General features: G+C 35.9%; 1 protein-coding gene across 2 annotated transcripts in view; it reads left to right on the top strand.

Moving 5' to 3' along the window:
* Nucleotides 1-24,520, top strand: part of SH3RF3 (SH3 domain containing ring finger 3) — a 566,022-nt gene that overhangs the window by 293,001 nt on the left and 248,501 nt on the right. For both annotated transcript variants that reach the window (XM_031958770.1, XM_031958769.1), the window contains exon 2: nucleotides 15,768-16,043. In XM_031958770.1, the coding sequence (XP_031814630.1) occupies nucleotides 15,768-16,043 (276 nt within the window). The remainder of the gene's footprint in view (nucleotides 1-15,767; nucleotides 16,044-24,520) is intronic.

The raw sequence follows: 24,520 nt of genomic DNA, 5'->3' as shown, positions 1-24,520 counted from the left end.
ATGAGGGAAGAGAAGAGGGAGAGGTGTATTGGGGGATAGTGATAGAGGGAGAGGAGGGAGGGAGAGACAGAGGGACAGAGACAGTGGGATAGAGAGCTATACAGAGAGAATCCCAGAGAGAGGAGGGAAGGGAAGAAAAGGGGAAGAGGGAGAGGGAGGCAGAGGTAGAGAGACACCCCAAAGTGGATGGGATTAGAGAAGTAGAGAAGCACAAACAGAGAGAAGGAAGGGAGGTGAAGAGAGGAGCAGAATGATAGAGAGACAGAGAAGCAGAGAGGGGACAGAAAGGTGCAGAAACAGACTGACTTACTCTTTGAAGAATTTGGCTCACAAAGCTTTCATTGTTTTCTGATTAAGAATAAAGACCTCGTGAAGTTTGGCACTTGAAATATAATGCAAACATTCCATGATATCTAACATGTAGCAGTCTCTATGCAGAAATGCTGCCTTGCCCAACCTTGAGAAACCCAACCCTAAGTAAATACAAATATATGTTGTCTGAGGGGGCCTAGACTTAAAAATGCATATAAACGCCTGGGAGAAATTGGACATAGAAACCTGGATCCCCAAGGTTCTATTGATTTTGTTAACAAACATGACAAAGGCTCAGGTGAGTCCTGGATGTAAAACCACTTAGGTTGTGATTTCTAAGACTGGAATGTACGAGCTGACAGCATCCTCAGTTCAGGTTTTCAAGGTTCTTAAGTCAGACAGAGCTTTTCATTGTTTGGCAGAGCCACCGATATCCAGTATCTCTCTGAGTGCCAGGTAATGAAGGTTGGGCTCCTAGCCATGTCAGACTGAAAGAGATTTGGAGCCAGAACTTACCCTCGCCAAACAAATGAGAACTGTTCAAGGCTGTTTGCATCCTCCAGGTGAACACAGGTCTTGGTGTGTTTGCCCCGGGGGGGGGGGGGATTTCTGGAAGCCCTGATCATCATAAATTATAGCCAGTCTTTGATTTTTAAAAAAAATTGAATACAGTAACCTGTAAAATGATCTACAGTAACCTGGATTCTGGGCTGCTGGTTTTTGGGTCAAGTCAAGAGGGAATTGAGAGGTCAAACCAAGGAAAGTTGAATGTGTGTGGATGAAGTGGCTGACTTGCTATGTAGTAGGGCCAGCTGTTAAGGGATATATTGTCGATGATGATGATAATTCAATGTAAAGCCTCCATATTGAGGGAGAATGTGGTAGAATGAGCAGATTGTTAAATTTGTATTCCATGTTTGACTTAATCAGAAAAATCACTTAAATCTTTGGAACCTAAATGACCATATCTGTAAAATAAGGAAGAAAGAATAGATCAGATATGTGTGTGTATGTGTATGCATATTCTGTTTAACACCTCTGATCTAGTATGTATATATAATAGATACCATTAATATATATTGTATTTTAGATATATATGTACTTAGAGACACACAGAGAAGCAATAATTACTTAGGGGAAGAGATTTTTCTATTTGTTATATGATATTTAATAAACTAGAGTGAGAGTTCAGAACTGAGTGATTAATTAGTGAGAATGAATTTTAATAATTAATAAAGTTCCCCTGAACATCCTTAGAATTTGAAATTATGAGAATGAATATGTTAACAGATCAAATAGCAAGCCAAGGAGTGATTATACCAAGTAGGATACATACAAAAGTAGTCAGTCCTTTAAATCCTACTAGGTGAAATATATGTACTTCTTAAGAGCAGGCTTCATCACCCTAGACAGTGGTTCTCAAACTTTTGTTTTCAATATCGTTACCCTATTAAAAATTATTGAGGATTTCTCCAAAGCGTTTTTGTTTATCTGGGTTATATTTATAGACATTTACCATATTGGAAATAAAAACTATTTTTGAATTTGTAGACCCTCTAAAAGGGTTTCAGAGATCCCCAGGATTCTCTAGACCATACTTTGAGAACTACTACTCTAGAAGATTATATCTATGTCCCATAAACTCCTTGCAAGTAGGGAATATTTTAGTCCTGATATTTGAATCCTCAGTTCCTCACAGAGTATCCAGTACATAATAACTTAATAAATATTGATTGATTGATTTTTGATTGATATAACGTAAAGCATTCTAGATTAAAAATCAAGAGCTAGTTTCAAATCCCAGCTCTGAATCTTACTACTTATATGTCCTAGGTAAATCCCATAACCTCTCTGGCCCTGTAAAATCAGCTATAAAATCAAGAAGTTGGGCTGGCTAATCTCCAAGACCACATCTAAGTTTCTACCATTCTGTGATCTCATTTAAGTCCAAGTACTTTGAGGAGAAAGGAAAGACTCTTGAAAAAGTTAAATTTTTTTAGGCATACCAGATTTATTATAAAATTCTATAGATCAACTTGAGAAAATATTTAAAGGACTGGCACCATTCATTTGAGAAATTTAAAATACTTTATAATATTTCTTAATACATGTCACTTGTCCCTGAAACACAGCAATCCCTAAGGTTAAATGCAATTATCTTTCATCACTATCATAACATAGAATTTAAGATCAGAAATGTGGACATTGAATGCCCCATTCTCCCTGTATAACTATTATGTAGCTACACATTATAATAGTAACATAAAAGAATCAACTATAACATGATAAACTTCTATGAGACTAGTATAATACTGTGACCTTGAAACTTGAAATAATCATTCATATCCAAGTGTGTATATGTCATGAATAAGGGATTTCATCACTGTACTACAGAAATAGTGTGCAAGAGTCAGAGGCCTGTCAGGAAGGCCTAGGGGCCAGGCTCACTTCTGTGCAACCCTGGGAAGATCATTTAGCCTCTGAGTATTTTAAGAAGTATTTTAAGCACAGAAAATGAAGACCTGAATTGGTGAAAGAAGTTTCCTTATTTGGGTGTTCCTAAAATAAAGGAAATCACAGAATGAGTGCTTCAGATTACTCTGCCTCCCCAAGAAACTAATTACTTTGCCTTTTTACAGATATAGGTAATTATTCTTCACAAATGAAGCTATGACTTTTAAGAACATCATCCCTGTCCAAATAGCTACCATTTTTAAAAATTTAGATACAAATATAGTTTCTTGAATATTTTATAAGGGTTAAAAAAAAAGTTTCATGGAGTTTTTATTTGAAATGCGTATGAATCCCATGTGGGAGTTGTGTTCTGTGTAATATAATAGACATATAATTTGTGAAACCATAAAGGGGCTATTTTTAAGGTAACAAACTGACTTGTAGGTAATCCAACCAGGTGTGAGTGGATGATGGGTAGAGTAAGAGTACTGAAGTAATACAAACACTTTAGAAAATGAGAAAGGAACTTCTTGGATTCAGAGAACCCCAAACTCCTGAGAAAGTTAACTGAAAGAAAGGTCTAGTTTTCAGACTAAAAAGAAACCTGGGAATCTTTGTATCTGCAGTGCTTAGTACAATGCCTGGCAAATAATAAGCTCTTAACTGATGATTGTCAACTGACTCATTTTGGGAGAGTATTTTTAAATCTGAACTAACAGGAACATTGGAAGGCCTTTTTATTTAATCAGTAGCATAGAGAACTCCTGTTGTGAGAAATATAAGCTATATACATACATATATATGTGTGAACTTTTAAAAATCTATTAAAAAATAAAGAAGAAAATATGAACATGCATCTCATGTAATAAAGCGCTTTCTTAGACAATAAGATACCTTCCAATTTGGCAGTTTCTTTCCCAAAGGTTAGAATTGGGGAGTGTTTAGTAAAGTAAGTCTTCAAAGGTTTAGCAAAAAACAAGCAGTAAGTAAAAATTGTCATAGTGAGTCGAGCTTTACCTCGGAATTAGGAAAAATTCAAGTCATTTACATTCTATTTTCTGTAAACTCTGTATAAATCACAAGGCTATGAAAATTGCCTGTATTCTAGACAATTCTCTAAGAGTGGAGTGATACTCATCTCCAAGACACTACATGGAGGAAAGGGTACTTACCAGCAATCAGTTTTGCCATCATCTTTGAAACTTATTTCTCATTCTATGATATGTTGTTCACAGAAATAACAATTACTTGGGTAAAGGAAGGTCCTTTTGAAATTTGATCAAGGTTAAATTTCAAACAGATAAGAGGAAATAATACTTCACCTTGAAGATATCACTTTATAGAATTCATTCTCTCCCCAATCCTTCTCCCACTAGAAACAGTAGAGAGAAAAATGAATGAGAGGATCTTAAATGTCTATTAAGAGAGGCTATAATATCTGTATTCTTAATGGTGACCTTAGGGAAAATAAACTGTCATCTTCCATGAGGGATGCTTTTTAAAATGTATAGAGCTAATTAAAAATCATGTTCTAGAGTATTTATTCTTGTTCACCTATGTCTGATTCTTGACCCTGGAATAGTATATAGAGAACTGCAATTGCATTTGGGGAAATATGGGTTATAATCCCACTATAAACACTTAGTAGTTCTGTTTCCCTGAGTAAGGCATGGCCTCAGCTTTCTTACCTGTAAAATTAGGGGCTGAACTCAATTACTTCTATGACCAACTTTAAATCATTTTATGGAAAGATTGTGTTTCCAAGTTGGAAGTTTTTGTGTTCATTAAGAGTCTATGAGGAGGGAGTCATACTCAGATCCAGAAAATTCTCTTTGGCCAAAGGAGTTTATTAATCCCCCAAATAAAGGGAAATACTTTGTTTCTCCACATTATTTAAAAAAAAGATATTTAATTGAAAGAATGTCAAGTGCTCATGGGTAGGCTGAGCTATTATAATAAAAATGACAATTCTATGTAAATTAATCTACTTATTCAGTGTCATACCAATGAAACTGCCAAGAAATTATTTTACATACCTAGAAAAAATAATAACAAAGAATATCTGGAAGAATAAAAAAAGGTCAAGAATTTCAAGGGAATTAATGAAAAAATGCAAATGAAGGTGGCCTAGGTGTACCAGATCTAAAACTATATTACAAAACAGTGGTCATCAAGACCATTTGGTACTAGCTAAGAAATGGAGTAGTCAATCAGTGGAATAGGTTAAGTGCACAAAACACAATAAACAATGACTATAGTAATCTAGTATTTGATAAACCCAAAGACCCCAGCTTCTGGGATAAGAACAAAATATTTGACAAAAATTTCTGGGGAAATTGAAAATTAGTATGGCAGAAACTAGGTATTGACCCACACCTAATGCCCTATACCAAGATAAGGTCAAAATAAGTTAATGATGTAGATATAAAGAGTGATATTATAAGTGAATTAGAAGTACAAAGCATAATCTACCTCTCAGCCGCTGGAGAAGGAAGGACTTTGTGGCCAAAGAAGAACTAGAGTACATTATGAAATGTAAAATGGATAATTTTGATTATATTAAGTTAAAAAGTTTTTACACAAACAAAATCAATGCAGACAAGATTAGAAGGGAAAGCAGTAAACTGTGAAAAAAAATTACATCCAAGGGTTTTGATAAAGGTCTCATTTCTAAAATATTGATTCAAATGTATAAGAATACAAATCATTCTCCAACTGATAAATTTTCAAAGGATATGAATAGAAAATTTTCAGGTGAAGAAATGAAAACCATTTCTATTCATATGAGAAAGTGCTCTAAATCAGTATTGATCAGAGAAATGTAAGTTAAGATAGCTCTGAGGTATCACTCTACACCTCTTAGATTGTCTAAGATGACAGCAAAAGATAATGATGAATTTTGGAGAGGATACTGAGAAAACTGGGACACTTATACATTGTTGGTAGAGTTGTGAACTGATTCAACCATTCTGTAGAACAATATGGAAATATGCCCAAAGAGCAATCAACCTGTGTATACTTTGATCCAGTAGTTTCTCTACTGGCTCTTATTCCAAAGAAATCATAAAAAAGGGAAAGGACCCACATGTACAAGAATGTTTGTAGCAGTCCTTTTTGTAGTGGCAAGGAACTGGAAACTGAGTAGATGCTCCATCAATTGGAGAATGGCTGAATAAGTTATGGTATATGAATGTTGTGGAATATTATTGTTCTGTAAGAAACAATCAGCAGGATTATTTCAGAAAGGCCTGGAGGGATTTACATGAACTGATACAAAGTGAAGTGAATAGAATCAGCAAACATTGTACAATAAAATTACAGGATGATCAATTTTGATAGATATGGCTCTTTTCAACTATGAGGTAATTTGGGCCAGTTCCAATGATCTTGTGGTAAAGTGTCATCTGCATCCAAAGAAGGGACTGTGGGGACTGAGTTTGGATCACAACATAGTATTCTAACTTTTTTGGTGGTTTTTTTATTTTGTTTTCTTTCCCTTTTTTTTCCTTTTTGATCTGATTTTTCTTGTGCAGCATGATAATTGTGGAAATATATACAGAGAAGAATTGCACATGTTTAACATATATTGGATTACTTGGCATCTAGGGGAGGGTTATGGGAGAAAGGGAATTTCGGAGAAAAAAATTGGAACTCAAGGTTTTACAAGAGTGAATTCTGAAAACTATCTACACATATGTTTTGAAAATAAAAAGCTTTTAAAAAATTTTTAAAGGTTTTTAAAAATACTTTGAAGGAAATTGCATCAATTGACTTAGTATACTTTTAAAAAATCCAAATCATAAGGCAATGAAAATAAGAACTAGACTTTTTAAAAGCTTTATTTTTAAGTTTAATTATATGTGCTTATAATTATTTATATTTAAAATATGTTTATACAGACTGGAAAAATTATAAGTAAGTCGTGTTAAAATTATAAAGAAAAATTGTATCAGTTAAGGCCTGGTTCTCCTAATACTAACTCCTTCTATCCCCTTTCCAGATTTCATAGCAGTGAAAACCTAGACCTCAGTGTACCATTCCACTAGGAAGTCAGTCCCCTGACTCTATACTGCTCATGACCTAGAGAGAAGTTCTCTCTGACTAGCAGACTTAGCTTCCTTTAGAATACTGTATGCTATTTGGAATAATGAAAAAGCATTTGTCATAGAGCTGCTGCCTGGCTTGCTCAAAGTAGGGCATCTCACCAATCAGACAGTAGAAAGGGAGATGCTGTGTATTATCACCCTTCTCTCAAAGGGATAGAACATTAAGCGTAGAGTAAGATTTGTGTGATACATCTGAGTAATGAGGCATGAAATCGACATTATAAGTTTTAATTATTATTAATGCCTTGCAGTGGCTGTTGGTGTTTAATTATACAGTGGCCATCCCAGATGTACTTTCCTCCCCTTTTTTCTACTTTTTTTCTTTTTTATTGGTTTGATTCTTGATGTAATGGATGCTTCATGGAGATATTTGAAAACAGAAACTTAGTTCAACAGAAAATCAATCAAGATATAAATAAAGTTACCTTGGTAATCTTATTTCATTGGCATTTTTCTCCTCCAGGTTCACTGTGCCATAGTCAAATTGCCTAATTGTTTTTATCCTTTGTTCCCAAAGATGACCAATAACATCCAGAGGATGATGTCTTGACTTGCAAGTACATTAGATTTGAGTGAAGCAAAATCATTACTCTCACTTTCTCTAAAACTTCCCAGTCTCACCTGCATTTTCCCCACTTTGTACCTTTGCTCCCATCATTGCCTAGCATGATGCTTTTCACACAAAATTGACGTTTAAAGAACACTGAATATTTCAACTATTAGAAAGAGAGTATTCCAGAGAGAGAGCTCATGTTCAGCATGACTAAATTCATTTTAGATTCCTCCTATTTGGAAGAGGAGTTGAGGGAGATCTCTGGAACAGTGATGTCATTTGTATAAGTTATAAAAATTGATCTCCAACTGACCTGAAAATTTATAGAATCTAAAAAATCTTGTTGAAATCTAGAGACAAGAGTCTCAGTTGTGGTCACATTGTGAATTAGCCAGACGTTAGGTGGAAATGAAGGTAGAAATATTTTTAGTGTTTAGCTGTAGCCAACTGTAGAGGCCTTTTTGCTTAACATTCAAGATGCCCCAAAGTGACACCCAGAGTTTACAGCATTTTGTAATTTCCAGATGGCAAAGCTGTAGTAGCTCATATTCAATCTGTACTCTAACTTAGGGTCACTCAGCCAGTATGTGTCAAAGGTAGATGGGACTTGGAACTGGGTCCTTGTGACTATTCAACTGGCTCTTTATTGACTTGGCTGCCTCTATTTTTAAGTTTCTAAGATAAAGCTGCAAAAGACTTTCTTCATCTACTATTATTCACCTGTCTTAAGGTCTAGTTGATGAGGGAACAATTAATTAATAATTGTAAAATACTTTGAAAATGACTTGGTAAAAGCCACTCAGGTCGGCAATTCCAACCACATATTTGGGAGAGAAACTCTTTGAGGCTATGTGAGACTATATGTTATCATTTATTTGGATCTTTTCAAAACACATTTAGCATATTCTTCCTTGATATTCAGCTGGGCCCTTCGAGTTAAAAGAAAAAGTTTTTCTTCCAGAAATGTTTTGGAAGTCTGTCAATGGAGTTAACTTATTTTTGCTGAAACTTTTGCCTGAGATATTACATCTTCCATAGTTTCCATCAATGTCTTATCTCCTTTCTTTTCCCTTCCACTTTATAAACACCCTTTATTTCCCCATTCTCTCTGTTCCAGACCTTCTGTTTTCTCCCTCTGGATCCTTTTCCAACTTCTGTCTTCCAGGTGAACAACAGAAGACTTGGCAAACATATTTAGGGCCAGTTATTGTAATGCTAGATTTGGCTCCGAGACTGCATACCAGCGAGCATGACTTACCTGCCTTTTGAAGGCTTCCAGTTCTAATCTCAGTCACAAATTCAGACTGTGGTTTGTACAGATGAGTTTCTGATGGAAAGGAGCTTCCAGCTGTGATTTGGTGGTCATGCTGCCCTGGCTTCTGGTTAGAGGAACTTCTCAGTGACTCTCCCTCCTAAGTACAGCCAGCACCAGCATTATCCTTATCTGCCTTACCTCTTACCACGCTTACAAAATCCGTTTGAAGCTTTGCCTCCCCAGAGAGCATTCTCCATATTGGGATGTTTCCTTCCAAATCAGGTTTCTTATAATATCCAAAGCAGGAAGCTTTAGGGCATCTGGTGGTATATTATGTGAAGGTGGATGGCTGGCACATTAACCTGTTAAACAGGAAGATCAGGCTCCAAAAGAAGAGTATTACCTTAATTTCCTCTCAAGTTCCTGCCAGTAGCAGTGATGGAAATTTGTTTGACTTTCACTGCAAATGAAGGTTCTGGTGAATATTTCTACTACTCAGTGTTAAAAAACCATGCAGGACTTTCTTTTGAGCAACCCAGGTGCTCTACAAAGTCGGAAGCCAAAACTCAGGGTGTTTTGTAATATCCAGATGGTCAAGGTGTTCCTATCCAATGTGTACCATAAACCAATGACCAGAACCTGTCTAAAATCATGTAATCCATTCATTCCATCTATACTTACCAAATACTTTCCATCTGAGGCACTATGCTAGTTATAGTATGGGATGCAAAGATTGTCATTGCCCTTGTGGTTTAGAAAATGAGATAAAACAACGAGAAGAGTGAGGAAAATGAATTTAATGAGCACATACTGTGTCAGGCACTGTGTCAAGCACTTTACAAGTATGATCTTATTTGATCCTCATAACAATCCTGGATCTTTGGAATTGTTCTTATACTCTTTTGTCTCATTGTTGAATTAATTGTTGTTAATTAATTTGTATTAGTCAATCAACAAGCACTCATTAATTGATTATTGGGTGTATGGGATATTCTGGGAGGAATGGTATTTCTGATGTGAGAGCTGCCCAGCCCTTTTTAGGGTATCCATTCACTTTTAGTGTCCACCTTTCCCCCAACTCTCACCTGTATCTCCAAGAGGCTATAGCTTACTCAGGGGATACACACCATTAAAACTGTCTCTAAATCAGTTTGAGGATAACCCTAAGGCTTCAAAACCATTCATGAGTCAGGTGGATGTTCACCTGAAACATGTAAATTCTTCCAATGATAGAATGAGCAGATGAAAAAATTGTGCTCCAAGGGCCATAAAGGTGGCTGAAACAGGTAGAGTAGAGCACTTAAAAACTTGGTCAGACATCCCAGGCCACTGCCAGTCATCTTGACTTTTGTCCTGCCATTGGACTTTGATGACTTTGAAAGAGAAAATGAGGCTGAGGACCCTGTGAGAGCTCCATCCTCCCCTGTCTCATTTAAATCAAGTTCATGCAGAAGACAGTACATCACCCGTGATGGCATTGGTCCATTTCAAAAGTGAAAGAGGAACAACTGTGTACTTGATACCATACTGAGCCCTATAGACACAGAAAAAAAATTGAAAGTCTGCCCTCAAGGAGTTTACAATCTAACAGGAAGGGGCAGAATGAGACAATGCAGACATATTAAGTATATAAATAACATGCGCAAAATGAATCCAAGATAGAAAAGAATCTTAATCATTGATTATGATGTGTAGTCAAACTACCTTTACCATATGATGTTAACTTTCTCTTCTTAAATGTGATTTTATAGAAGTAAGATACCTGGCTTCTGCTAGCTATATAATTTTTTTCCTTTTCTTTTTCTTTCCTTTTGCATAACTCCAGCTTTTAAATGAGAGGTTAAATGGATCTTATTGTTGACAGTGGAATCTCTTGGATGCTCTGAAGCAAATCATATTCTTTTCAAACATATCTTAGTTATTTGAATAGATAAACTATCCCTTACTCTAACTCTCAAAAACTTTGGCTTATTTTTTTTAAATGTTCAGTACTTACAGTACAAAGCTTTCCAGGGTGAGGATTATTGGAAACAAACTGTTTCTTATTGTATTTTTTCCCTTTGCATCTTATAATGAAAAATCCTCCGGTGTTACTATTTAATTGCTTAGCAGTGGCTGTTTGTCAATTTGCCAGCAGGTTCCATCTTAACTGCTGTCGTTTGACTTCACTGCAACATAAATGTCGAGTAATTGAATTGCCAACATATCATTAAGCCCTCTACAAAGAGTTTTTCAGTGTATAAGTGCTTCAGGCTTTTGTGTCAGTATTGATTGATTCAGATACTAAAGAAATCTTTGGCAAAAGCAGACCTAGTGAGAAAATGTGGCTTCAGCTGGGACAAATTGTTGGGCATTGACCCTATGGCAGCAAGTTGGTCTGCTTTTGTTTAGTTTTCCCTGGAGAAACAGACTTGACCTTTGGAAAGTGTTTAGGTGAGTGGGTGTTAATTTTAGGCATAGAAAGATAAAGTAGCATGGCAATGTACTTCTGGAAAAAAACAAAAGACTATCCTTTGAGCAACTCTGGTTATGAAATGAATATGGGATTTGGGAAGAAGAAGAAGAAAGATTTATACTTCACTGCACCAGAGAATCACAAGAGAATAGTCAGTACAGTGGGAAAAGCATTGTATTCGGAGTTAGAGGACCTACATTTATATTTCACTTCTTTTATTCTTAGCTTTGTGATCCTTAATTTTATTTCTTCCACTATAGAATGAAGAAGTTGAACTGATTGCCCTCTAAGCTCTACCATATGCTCTAAATATGATCCTAAAAGAGATCTCTCTGTTTCATAATTTTTAAGCTTTTTTAAAATTAATTTTTAATTAAGCTAAGTTTTTCATTGAGGGCAATTAGGTAGTGCAGTGGATAGAGTGCTGGACCTGCCATTAGGAAGATCTGAATTCAAATATGGCTTCATATACTTAACCGCTGTGTCATCCTGGGCAAATCACTTAGCCCTTTTTGCCTCAGTTTACTCATCTGTAAATTGTGCTAGAGAAAGAAATGACAAGTCACTCCAGTATCTTTGCCAAGAAATTCCCAAATGGAGTCAGAAAGTCAGAAATGATTGAACAACTAACTGTCCTGAGCCAGATGCACAAAGTGCTTAATTATCATGAAAAGGTCATAGCTTCTTTAGTTTTTGGTGAGAAGTTGGCTAGAAACTGATAAGAAGGAAGAAAGGGCTTTTATAGGACATTTAATTTCATTTGGCTCCATGACTACTTTTTAAATCCTAAATGCATATGATAGGGGACAATTAGATGGTAAAATGGATAGAACACTGATCCTGGAGTCAGAGTTCAAACCTGACCTTAGACACTTAATGTTTTCTAGCTGTGTAATCCTGAGCAAGTCACTTAATCCCAATTGTCTTGTCAAAAGAAACAAACCAAAAACATCCCAAAAAGATATAAGTAGAGAAATCAATATAAATTCCTTACCTTGATGATTCAAATACTAAAGGATGTTATTTAACTGGTAGCCAACAGTATCTTGACAGATGAACAACAGTGGATTTTTTTTCATTTAGGGGTTAGCTCCTTGTTTAGTTCATCTTCAATATCAAAGTCAACAAGGCATATAATATAATGGAAGAAAATTCAGAAAGAGCCCTGGGTTCCATTTATGTAACAAAAAAATCACTCTTTCCAAGGAGAACTATTAAGAATTTTTGCAAGTATTTTTACTTTGGTATTCATACACTAATAGAACTATAGCTATAAGAATTTTTCGAGAAGGTAGCATGTTAATATGAAAAGGCTACTGGAGGTGAAATCAGGGAATCTGGTTTCAGATCTGGGACAAGATGCTGAGCTTTCATCTTTAAAGTAATGGGAAGTGGGAGAAATAATAGATGATCTGAGCAAGAACCAAGATCTGAGATTTAGAATTGGAGGGGATTTTAAAGATAAGTTGTAGGTGGCATAGAACACTAGCCCTAGAATTAGGAGGACTTTAGTTCAAATCCAGGAGCAGACACTATCTATATGACGCTGGACAAGTCACTTAACCTTGATTGGCTCAAAAAAAAAAAAAGAAAGAAAGAAAGAAAGAAAAGAAAGAAATATAAACTGGTCCAATTCTTTCCTTTCACATAAGGTATTCCCCCTTTCATATGTAAATAATTTGATTGCTGCAAAGAACAGAAAAATAATTCACATGTAAAGAAGCAGATTTTCAGAGGAAATGTTGAGACACAGATTAGTATAGGTGATCCAGATAGAGAATTGCTCCTCACATAAATGTACAAGAAGTCCTTTTTGAAGGCAGATAAATGATTTTAGCTGCAGGGCATTTTGGTTTCATTTTGTTGTATGTGATCGTTTTGATAAATCAGTTAACTTTTTGAAGACTTTAGGAAGATTAAGAAATGTTGGCCATGTTAAGTGGATTTCGTTAATTTTAACTTATGAGGTAAAGATGCATCACTGACCTCCAGAGGTCTCTGGTTTGAAACACCAGGAAGTAGATAAATCCAGCAATTAGGAAGCCAGAGGCAAGAGTGAAGGTCACATTGTACTTGGGCTACAAATAGATGAGAAACTGAAGCCAAGAAAATTGATTAGATCAGTGGTCTCCAACAGTGATATTATTCCAGTGGAGCAGGTGGTCTGATCCAAAGACACAGGTGATAGACCAATTAGAGGATAGGGTTCATTCCCACCTTCCCTGGCTCTCTCTACTTCCCTCTCCAAGACAAGCTCCTTACTTTGACTTATCTATTTCTTGTATTAGACTTTAGGGGTTGTTATAAACTGAACTACCCACTACCTATCACAACAGTTAGTAGCACTGGGGGAAAAAAGACCCCTTCTTCTCCCCTAAGTCTCCCCAGGTTTTTGGTAGGAGCCACTCAGAGTTGTGACTAAATATTGGCAAGTAAGAGCCCTGACCTCCCTTATTTGTCATTAAATCACATAGGATAGGTAGTCAAAAAAGGATGGTATTCGAAAATCACAGACAAAATAATCATCTTTTTTTTCAAAAGTACCATTTCCAAAGTTCCCTATGACTACTAATGCTGCCACTAACCTTTCCATATCATCATTATCATCATGGAATAATCACTTTTCCTCAGTGTACATACACATGTGCTCATAACTAGATCATCACTTGCCAAAGCTACCCATTTTTATCTCCACATCTGCCCTGTTTTCTCTCCTCATATTGTTGCCAGTCTGGCACAAGCCTTCATTACCTGTCACTTGAAATATTGCAGTAATCTTCTAATTGGTCTACTAGCCTCAAGTCTCTTCCCAGTATAATCCATCATCCTCCCATTGGGCAAAATGGTTTTCCTAAAGTGCAGCTCTTTTCCCTACTCAATAAACTCTAGGCGCTCACTATTGACTCTAGGATTAAATTATTTCATTCCTGTCTCATCTCTAAAAAAAACTTTTTGGTTGTTTTATAATGTACATAATTATTAGGATAGTATTGTGTATATGTATATATATATATATATATATATGCATTCACACACATCTTTATTTATATATATATATATACATACATTTGTAAATGAGTAAAGTTTCACAAATTGGGGTTGAATGTTCTAAATAGGGATGTAAGATTAGTATTAAGTGATCTCTAAGCTGTTTTCTAGGGAGGCAGCTAAATGACACAGTGAATAAAGTAATAGATCTGAAATCATGAAGACTTGAGTGCAAATCCAGCCTCAGACACTCACTAACTCTGTGATCTCTGTTGCTATACACTACAATTTTTTATTGTGAGGCTCAGATGAAATGATAACAGAGTGACTGGCACATAGGAGATCAATCAATCAATATTTATTGAAATATGCCTAGCCCTGTGATAAACTTTGGGGATACAAAAGAGGCAAATGATAACCCCTGCCCTCAAGGACCTTATAGTCTAGTAGGGGACAAAACAGACAAACTACCTGAAGGACAAATAAGAAATAATTAACAGAAGAAAGGCTTAGTTGTCACTTAAAAGCCAGTGGATGGAGATGATTAATGAGAGCCTTCCAGGCATGGCAGACAGTTAGAGAAAGTTCTCAGAGAAGAAAGATGGAGTGTATTATTTGTGGAACAGCCAAGAAGCCAGTATCACTGGATGGAAGAATACTTGATAAGAAGTTTGTAAGAAGCCTGGAAAGGTACAATACTTCTATGTCATGAAGGATTTTAAATGCCAGCAGATAATTTTGAATTTGACCCTATTGGTGATGGAAATCCACTGGAATTTATTAAGTAGGTGGATGAGCATCCCGAATTTTAGAAAACTCACTTTTCTGGCTAATGAAAAATGAATTGGAATGAGAAGAGATTTGGAGAGAGACCCACTAGCTGGTTAGTGCAATAATCTAGTGAGGTGATGAAGTCTTTCACCAGAGAAGCAGCAAGATTAGTGGAAAGAAGAGGAATATTTTTGAGTGATGTTATAGAGGTGAAATGTACAGCCCTTGGCAACAGATTAGGTAAGGCGAGGGGAAGATAGTTAAGAACTGAAAATGACTCTTAGTTTGTGAACCTAAGGGACAAGGAGGATGATAGTGTCCTCTATAATAATAGAGAAGGCAGGAGTGAGGAGGGTTTAGGTAAAAGATAATAAGGTCTGTTTTGGATTGGTTGAGTCTAATATGTCTACCGGACATCCAGTTAGAGATGTCTGAAAGACAGAGATTTGAGTTTGGGGGTCAGCAGTTTGGGTCAGGATAAGTAGATTTGAAGATTGATAACAAAGAGATGGTGATTAAATCCATAAGAGCTGATAAGATCCCCCAAAATTGCTGCTTCTTTCCTATCCTTCTCTTTTCCTTCTAAATCTATTTCCTCTGATCATGTAGTCCAGTCCTTTCATTTTAAAGATAAGGAAACTGAGGCCCTAGGACACAAGGTTATAAAGATAATAAGCAGCAGAGGAAAAAAGCATAGTCTTTGGATTCCAAATCCTCTGCTGCATTGGACACACCATGCTGTTTCTTCATTTAAGCATTTAACAATTTCAGAATTATTGTCTTACCACAGCCAACCTCTCACATTCTGTACTATGGTAACAAATCACTAGGAGGGGTCCTAATAATTCACTCTTTGCTTTCTTTTGGTTTTAGAATATTTCCCAACTTCCTTGTGGCAAAGCCCTCTATAGCTATGAGGGGAAAGAACCTGGTGATCTCAAGTTTAACAAGGGAGACATCATCATCCTGCGTCGAAAGGTGGATGAGAACTGGTACCATGGGGAGCTGAATGGAAACCATGGCTTCTTCCCTGCCAGCTATATTCAGTGCATCAAGCCCTTACCACAAGCCCCACCCCAGGGCAAAGCACTTTATGACTTTGAGATAAAGGATAAAGATCAGGACAAGGACTGTTTAACTTTCACCAAGGTAAAGTGAACCATCGCATGTCTTAAATCATTCTCATTTGAGGTTTTTGTGAAGCTATCCACTTTGTCCTTGTTCTCCCTTATTCAAGGTTCCCTTTTATAACTCGACTCTCTATAGCTCAAAGTAGACATAAAGGAAAAAGTCAATATATTCCTTTAAAATATCAATGAGGCAACTAGGTTGTGCAGTGAATAAAGCCTGGTCCTGAAGTCAGGAAGATCTGGTTCAATTGTGAACTTACATATTTGTTAGCTGTGTAATCCTCAGAAGTGCCTCAGTTCCTCATCTGTAAAATGGGAACATACTGGAAAAGAAAATGGCAAATCATTCCACTACTTTTGTCAAGAATACCTCATATATAAGATCTCTGAGTTCATGTTGGACATAAGATAAAACATAGGCTGCTGATAGAGCAGCCTTAAGAGAATCCAACAGACATTTTACTGAGGTGTAAAGGTGTAAGATAAGAACAACAACAATCAAAAAGTATTATTTAGTCTTCCATAATAAAGGATTTGTTAAAAGGAGACTTCCTGTTCTGAAAACGCTGTTTGTTTCTCAAAGGAATGAAATTTTTTTGTTTTGTTTTTGTTTTTGTTTTTACTTTCAACATCTTCTAATAGCCTAAAATAAGTCTTACCCTGGGTATCATTGCTTCCAAGACAAGAGACAAAAGACAAATACATTTACTAAGAGCCATTTGAATTGCCTGAGAAAGTATTCTTGACCTAAAGAATGACCAGTATTTAAAAGAAGGAACAGGAATAGGGATATAGACTGGACCTATGATTTCATCAAAATATTGAATACTCTTGGGTAGAAATTCACTCACTCAGTATAGATCATTTCCGTCTTTGTAAGTTATTATCTTTGAGAGTTTCTTAGATCACTGAAAATTTAATTGACTTGCTTGAGTCTTCCAGGATTCAGGGCTTGCTCTCTATACATTTTATTGTGTTGCAAAAAGAATTTTTTTTTTCATCAGTTGATAGGACCATCAAGAGTAAGAAAGGATCTTAAAGACCATCTGGTCAAACATTTCCATTTTACAGATAAGGAAATTGAGTCCCACAGAAATTAGGTGACTCGTCCAAGAATCCAGGTCTTCTGTTTCCAAACTCTAATTCTTTTTTCTAAAACATCATTGATTTTTTTGTGAAGTCCAACTTTTAAAGAAAAAAAATTTTAATGATTAACTTAATACATTTGGAATTCCATTTATTGCCCCTATTTGATGATAGTAGATTTTTTTTTTACGGTTTTTCATTCTGTTCCTTGTAGTTCTCTTATTCCTCATTGTTTTCAAGGTCTTGTGGCCTATGTTCTAGCTCTTGTTTTAAGTTCCCATCGATTTCTTTTTTATCTTATAGAACCTAGAAGAACTTATAATTCAGTTCTGCTCTTAAACCAATCAAAAGAAATGGTTCTTACTCTTTCCTGATGTGCTTTATACTTCAGGTACTGGCAGACAATTGTTAGCTCTTAGCTAAGCCAATCTGTTCTTCTGTTAAAGATCTTGTCTCAATTATAGGGGCAACTCCTTTGGGCCATCCATGAAATTTCATGGGTGCCATTTTATCCTGCCCTTGAATAAGAATCCTGGCTTGGGGCAGTTTTCATCTATAGTTACTTTTAGATCAAAATAATAAGATTAGATAGCTTCAAATGTTGAGAATACATGGGACTATTTTAAAGTAGAAAGAAATGCTTTTACCACTATCATCCTTCTCTTCCTCTCCTTCCATTAATCTATCTTTAAAATTCCCCTTAATGTTTACATTGCTCTCCATCCTGTTTCCCATTTGCTTCTTTCCTAGTTCCCAAAAGCTCAGCACTCAGCTGTTTTAGCTCCCCTCCTTCTGTCATGGCTAACCCATCCTCTCCTGACTGCTATTTATGTCTTGTTCTATTGTTCAGTGTGACAATGAATAATCTACTTTCCACAGGGGATTCAACCCTGTATTTTTTTTTATTTCTTTCATCAAGGTGTTCTGATGCTAATTTCAACTGTCACTTACTTGATGAAGCTTCCTAGGAAGCTAGGCTCTGGTCCCCTCTGCTGCTGCTTTGTCCAATGGCCAGAGGGGCAGATTGCCAGAGACGTGATTTGTTGGGCAGACAGAGCACCAGCCTTGCTTGTTTCTTTGCCAAATGAAGTCTGACCTTTCTCTCTGGAGGAAAACCTCCTGGAGACTGAAGGCCTCTGTCCTATGATTTGTGACAAAACTCAGTGCCTTTAACACCCCTTTCACAGCTCCTGTTGACTCTATGCCCGGATGTGAAACTGCACAAGCCTTTTGTCCAATGCTACTCAAAAGTTCCTCTAAATTTAAAGAGACCCAGAGAAATATACAAGGTCACTTATGCTGAACCATTTAATTTGGCCAATGTTTCTTCTCTCTTTGAGGTTGGAATGATTTCAATAAATCACATCCATGTATCCCACACTATAGGTGTTGGAATATTGTGGAACAAGTATGAGATTCTACCCCCCTTATATCATAGATAAGGAAGCTGAGACACAAATAAATTAAATTACTTGCTCAAGGTCACATAACAAATCAATAATGAGGATAAATCAAAAAATCACTTATCCTTCCTCATTTAATAATACCACCACCAGGCCCCTCAGCAAAGTGTCTGTTGGATCCTCTTAAGACAAAAGATGTCAGCATCCTCCTACCATCCATTGCTAACATTGGGAAATATTACCAAATCATTTAGTATCATGTGAATTTGCTTGACCCACTTTGTGAAAGTAATCCCACATAGTTCTTTTGGCCTTTTAAACAAAATATTTCCAGTGTGGTGGGGAAAAAGAGCCTTTTGATATTTCTAAGCTTCTTTTAGGTCAGTTGTGATCACTAGAGGACACTTTCACTGTTTCAAGCTTTGATTATCCATCTATCATGATAACCTCTTGCTCATAACTTCATGTCTTTCCGAATAAATCAAACTATAAGCATGGGAATTTCTTAGTAGCTAAATATACCCCACCTCCACTTCCCACCACCTCATCCAGTCTCTTGATGAACTTTGACTAAATTAGTATAATATTCTTGCAATACCAGCCAGCTATTCATTCAATAAACATTGTACATGAATATTGTGTGTAGAATACTGTGCCATGTGGTAGAGAAAATTAAATGTTTAAAGTATATTTTTTTTGCCTTTAGGGAGTTCATATTCTGGTTAGAAGATGAGCCATAAATACAGCATCATATGAGATATCCTAGAAGTTAGTGTTGTTGTAAGTTATTAAAGCTTAAATTGATCAAGCTTTATTAAATACTTTTGTTAATTCCTGTAAAATAGATTGCATAAGTGTACTAGAGAGTTAGAAAATAAAGAAGGAAAGGCTCATTCCTAATCAGATTTATTCTGTAAGATCACACCTGCTCACACTAATCAAGCAAACAACAGCATAATAATAGCTAACATTTAGGTGGCACTTGTTACATGCCAAGCACTGTCTTAAGCGCTTTTCAGTTATAAACTTGTCATCTTCCCAACAACCCTAGGAGGTAGATGCTATTATTATCTCCCTTTTGCAGATGATTGTGGCATCTCAGAAATTAAGTGACTCATTAAGGGTCACAAGTTAATAAAGGTCTGATTCTGGATTTGAATGCAGGCTTCCTTGACCACATTCCTAATTTTCTCTCTACCACCTAGTTCTCTCCAAACTTTTATTAAGCATAATGTGGGCAGAGCTGTACACTAGCTAGACCAAGTAACTTGAAATTAAGGGTCACATAGTTAAGGAAATGTTAGAGGCAGAAATTAAACTCGGGTCTTCCTTACTGCAACTATACTATACTGTCCATTGCACTGTACCACTTAATCACCTTAATAATCACCACAAAGATTAGTTGCCTATTAGGTATTCTTCATAATAATTTTCATCTTTTTTCTCCCCTCCAATTTTTCTTTTCTATTTGTTCAGAGATGATGTTTCCCTAGTAGCTTGAATTAAGTTGAAATTGATCTGACTACTAGCAAAAATAATAGTAGTAATAACAACTGACATTTATATTTAGCACTTTGTGTTTGCAAAACTTATGCCATGTATTATTTAATTTGATCTCATAATAGTCCCATGATGTAGATTTTACAACCTAGTCATAGAAACTAAGACTCAGAATTTTTGTTGTTGTTGCATTGACCTTGCAGTCCACTAAAACATTGAGATTATTTTTTATTTATGTAATAAAACAAGCATTTCTATAATATAGTATAATAAAAAAAGATGATTGCACATGAAACTACAAATATATTATGTACAACTTATTCTTCTTTTTATAAAATAAAGTTATTATGTAAATTTCTTTTTTTCCCTCCTCTTACCCTAAAGATGGCTATCATTAGATACACACACATACACACACACACACACACACACACGCACGCACGCACACATATATTCTATACATACTTCTGTTTATCCTTTTTTTCCTTTGAATAAATTTTTTCCTCAGATAAACTGCCATCTAGCTATGCCTCCTTCATCTTGCACATATGAGATTAAATTTATGTACTCAAGTTCATAAAAATAACAGATTAACAGCAATTAAGGATCTTAGAGATCAAGAACAAGTCATTTCACATCCATGGAAACTCAGAGGTTCCATGTTAAATAAATAAGTGTTGAATGTGGGATTTGAACTTAGGTCATTGTGACTTCAAGTCCAAGACACATTATACTGCTTCCCAATTCATGATTTTGATTTGTATCATATATATCTAATTTGGGGGGGAGAGGTAGTTTGGCATTAACCTAGCTCCTGGGTTGTTTTCCTGCTGCTTTGACACCAATAGGCAAGTATAAAGTTCATGAAAGCTAAAGCTAAAATAAGGAAGTTTTTAACTAAAATTGCTCATAGGATTACTGATGAAGTTAGGAAATGAATGAATAGAAAGTCTTGGAGTAACACAAAACTCTTCAAGTGACTTTTAAATAATCATTATTTCTATCCAGATCACAATTTACTTCCTCTCTCTCTTTGATATTCATTTCTATCATCTGGTCCCACCACAAAATCTCAGAATGTGAAAGGATCCCATTAGCCATCTGGTTTAATATGCACCTGAGCAAGAGTGCATCCCCACAAATGGTAATTTGCTTTCTTAAGCCCTTAGTAAGAGGAAAGTCACTAATTACTAGGCCTCCACTCCATTGTTGGAAAACTAGTTGTTAGGAAATTGTGGGAGTTTTCGACTGAGATGTCCACTCTAATTTATCTCTTTGTAAATTAATAGGAATTAAAACTATTTGAATGGCTAGACCAGAACAGAGTCATTGATGTTTCAATATAATCTTGAGAGGTCTCTAGTGGAGGGTCCAGAGATTTCTATCCAATGCCTTCTGGGGTCAAGCAAATAAAGTCTGATATCATTTTCGTAATTCTTTAAATTCTCATAGAAAGCATAACATTTCTATATATCCCCTCACTGCGCACATGTCTTTTTATTAAAATAAGGTTCTTATACTAGTTGATGATGCTCTTTCATTCTCAAAGTGGACCATCACATCCCAAGGGCAATGTCTTGATTTTCATTTGAACTGGATTTAAGTGAGACAGAGCTGTTCAAAGTCATCATTCCTCTCTCCTCCAGAGTCATCTGCTAAGGTGGCACAATGGATAAAGTATTGAGCTTAGAATTAGGAAGACTCATCTCCCTGAATTCATTTATGGCCTCAATTACTTACTATGTAACCCTGGGCAAGTCACTTAATCCTGTTTGCCTCAAATTGAGTTTCCTCAATTGTAAACTGAAGAAATAAATGCTAAGTCACTCCAGTATCTTTGCCTAGAAAAGAGTAAGACATGATTTTTTCCTAGTAATTGAACAACAAAAATTATCCCTCATTCCTTCACCTCATATTCATATGGACCAATAGAGTCTTCTTCACCATCATGGTTTATTTCATATACCTATATACCCAAGGTCACAAAAAAATTTCTTGAATGAAAAAGAGTTCCAAGTAGAAAAAGTTTAAGAAACTTTAGTGTACAGAGCTGGCTACAGTCAAGAAGCCTTGGATTCAAGTGCTTCTTACCAACATGTACTTTGTGACTCTGGCCAACAACTTAATCCTAGGAAACTAGGATTATATCCCATATAGATTTCAGTATGTCAAGGTCTTTCTTAAAATTTCCCCTTTGGGCAAGTCTGATTATCAGAAATGCTTTCCTAACATCTAACATGAATCTGCCTTTCTGAAATTGTTTTTTTCAAAATTTTTTAAATTTAATTTTTATTTATGGAATAAAGCAAATAAAAGATTTCCATAACGTAGTATAATTAAAAACTGAAACTTTCACAAGTGACTCTTTGTTCTCCCATCTAAGACCAGGTATAACAGGTCTAATCTGTCTTCTACATGGCAGCCTTTCAAATTCTTAGAAATGGCTATCAGGTTTTCTCTAAGTCTGCACATCCTAAGTTTCTTCATTTGATCTTCACACAGCATGGTCTACACTGCCCTCCCTAATGTGGCTACACTCCAGCTTGTCAACATCCTTCTTAAAATGTGTTACCCTGAGCTGAACATGATCCTACTCCAGATGTTGTCTGAGCAGGGCAGAGACTGGGTTAATTGGAAGTTATCTTCTATGCCCTATAGGGATTACTAGTTTCAAAGAATTTGAATAAACAAATAAGATATACCAAGCTTGCTTGAGCTCTAACATCCTGGCATTCTTCAGGGGCCATTGGAATTCCCTAACCATTATGACTAATCACATAGTTGCTTTCACATGAGACTTTAAAGGATGACAAATGGTATACCACATTTCCCTGCAGCTTAGGTCATGTGGTGAAACAACAAAACTATTTAAGCAGCTGCTGGGACTGTGCCCAGATGCTGTTCCTCACCTGGACCAACATTCCCCAGGGTTATCACCTTAGGTCCAGTCACTTAGAGCTTTAGCAAGAGAATAACACTTTGTTCAAGCCTCATGCTTCAGCTATTCCAGGGTACCTTGGTCTTCACATGTGATTAGAGCTGGTTGAATATCTGCTACTTCCCAATTTGTGAATCAGCATGTTGGAATATGCTCAGATTTGAAAAGCAGGCAACAGGGGCTCATCCTCCTATTGTTTCCATTTTCTTGAAGTAAAGTAAAATTAAATCAGGAAAGCTAACTTAATTATTGTACTCCTAAGACAGAATTCCCTGTTCTACAGTGGTCAGTGTTCAGTTCAGTTTGGCCTATTTCAATTTGGGAGGAAAGAAGTGCTAGATCTTGTTAGGAGACTTGTATTCATATCCTAATTACAGATTTTACTAATTAGGGAAGCGAGTAACTTTTTCTTTGTTTTCTTATCTTTAAATAGGGAAAGTACTTATACTATCCTCTTTCTCAAGTGGTGAGGAAAATACTTTATAAACCTGTGAAACTATATGGTTTTGGTTGGTTGTCCTTCATTTCTGAATTGGGATCAAAAATCCTCTATGAGAGTTGAAGTACAGGGTGTCTGTAGAGTTATATACATCTAAAGTAAATATAATCTAGTTGAGAGATATGGTATAGTACAAAGTTTCTTAAACTGGGGGTTGCAAACTCATATGGGGTCCTGTAACTGAATGTGAAGGGTCATGAAATTCTTGAGATTTATTATCACTAAGTTTGATTTATATATCTATTTCATATACCTATATACTCAAGGTCACAAAAAAATTTCTTGAATGAAAAAGAGTTCCAAGTAGAAAAAGTTTAAGAAACTTTAGTATAGTGTACAGAGCTGGCTACAGTCAAGAAGCCTTGGATTCAAGTGCTTCTTACCAACATGTACTTTGTGACTCTGGCCAACAACTTAATCCTAGGAAACTCTCTAAAACAGTTTCTTAATGTGTGTGTGTGTGTGTGTGTGTGTGTGTGTGTGTAGGATCCTACAAGCAATCTATGAACCCTTTTTCAGAATAATATTTGTAAGCACCTAAATGTATAAAGAAAGAATCCAATTGCATTGAACTAACAATATCAAAATACTTTTAAAAAACTCATTTACTTACTCTCCTAAAATCTATATCCACAGACCTGCGGATTCCATGTTAAGAACCCTAGTTATGAGTATAAGTGACAGAGCAGGTATTAATCTGCTTTGATAGAGGATTTCCTCACCAAAAGTTGCTTACACCAGTGAACCAGATCTGGTTCAACAAACAAGCTCTATCTAATATCTTTTTGGTTCCATTTCATATTAGTCTTCCCTGCATGTCTTTGTGACTTGTCACAAAATGTCTATGAGCCATGTCTTAGAGAGACATGCAAGATGACTTGAAGGATTTTAAAAGATGCCATGGCTTTCTGAAATGATAATGGGCAGTCTTGGAAAACAGCATTTTCCTTTTTTTCTGCCATTATTTCTATTTATTGTTTTTTCCCTTCTCCCCACTTAATAGTATTTTATTTTTTCCAATTATATGTAGAGATAGTTTTCAAAATTTGTTTTAGTAAGATTTTGAGTTT

The sequence above is a fragment of the Sarcophilus harrisii genome, chromosome 3 (assembly GCF_902635505.1).
Source record: "Sarcophilus harrisii chromosome 3, mSarHar1.11, whole genome shotgun sequence".
NCBI lineage: Eukaryota > Metazoa > Chordata > Mammalia > Dasyuromorphia > Dasyuridae > Sarcophilus > Sarcophilus harrisii.
The sequence above is the reverse complement of the archived record's forward strand: the minus strand, read 5'-3'. Positions and strand labels throughout refer to the sequence as shown.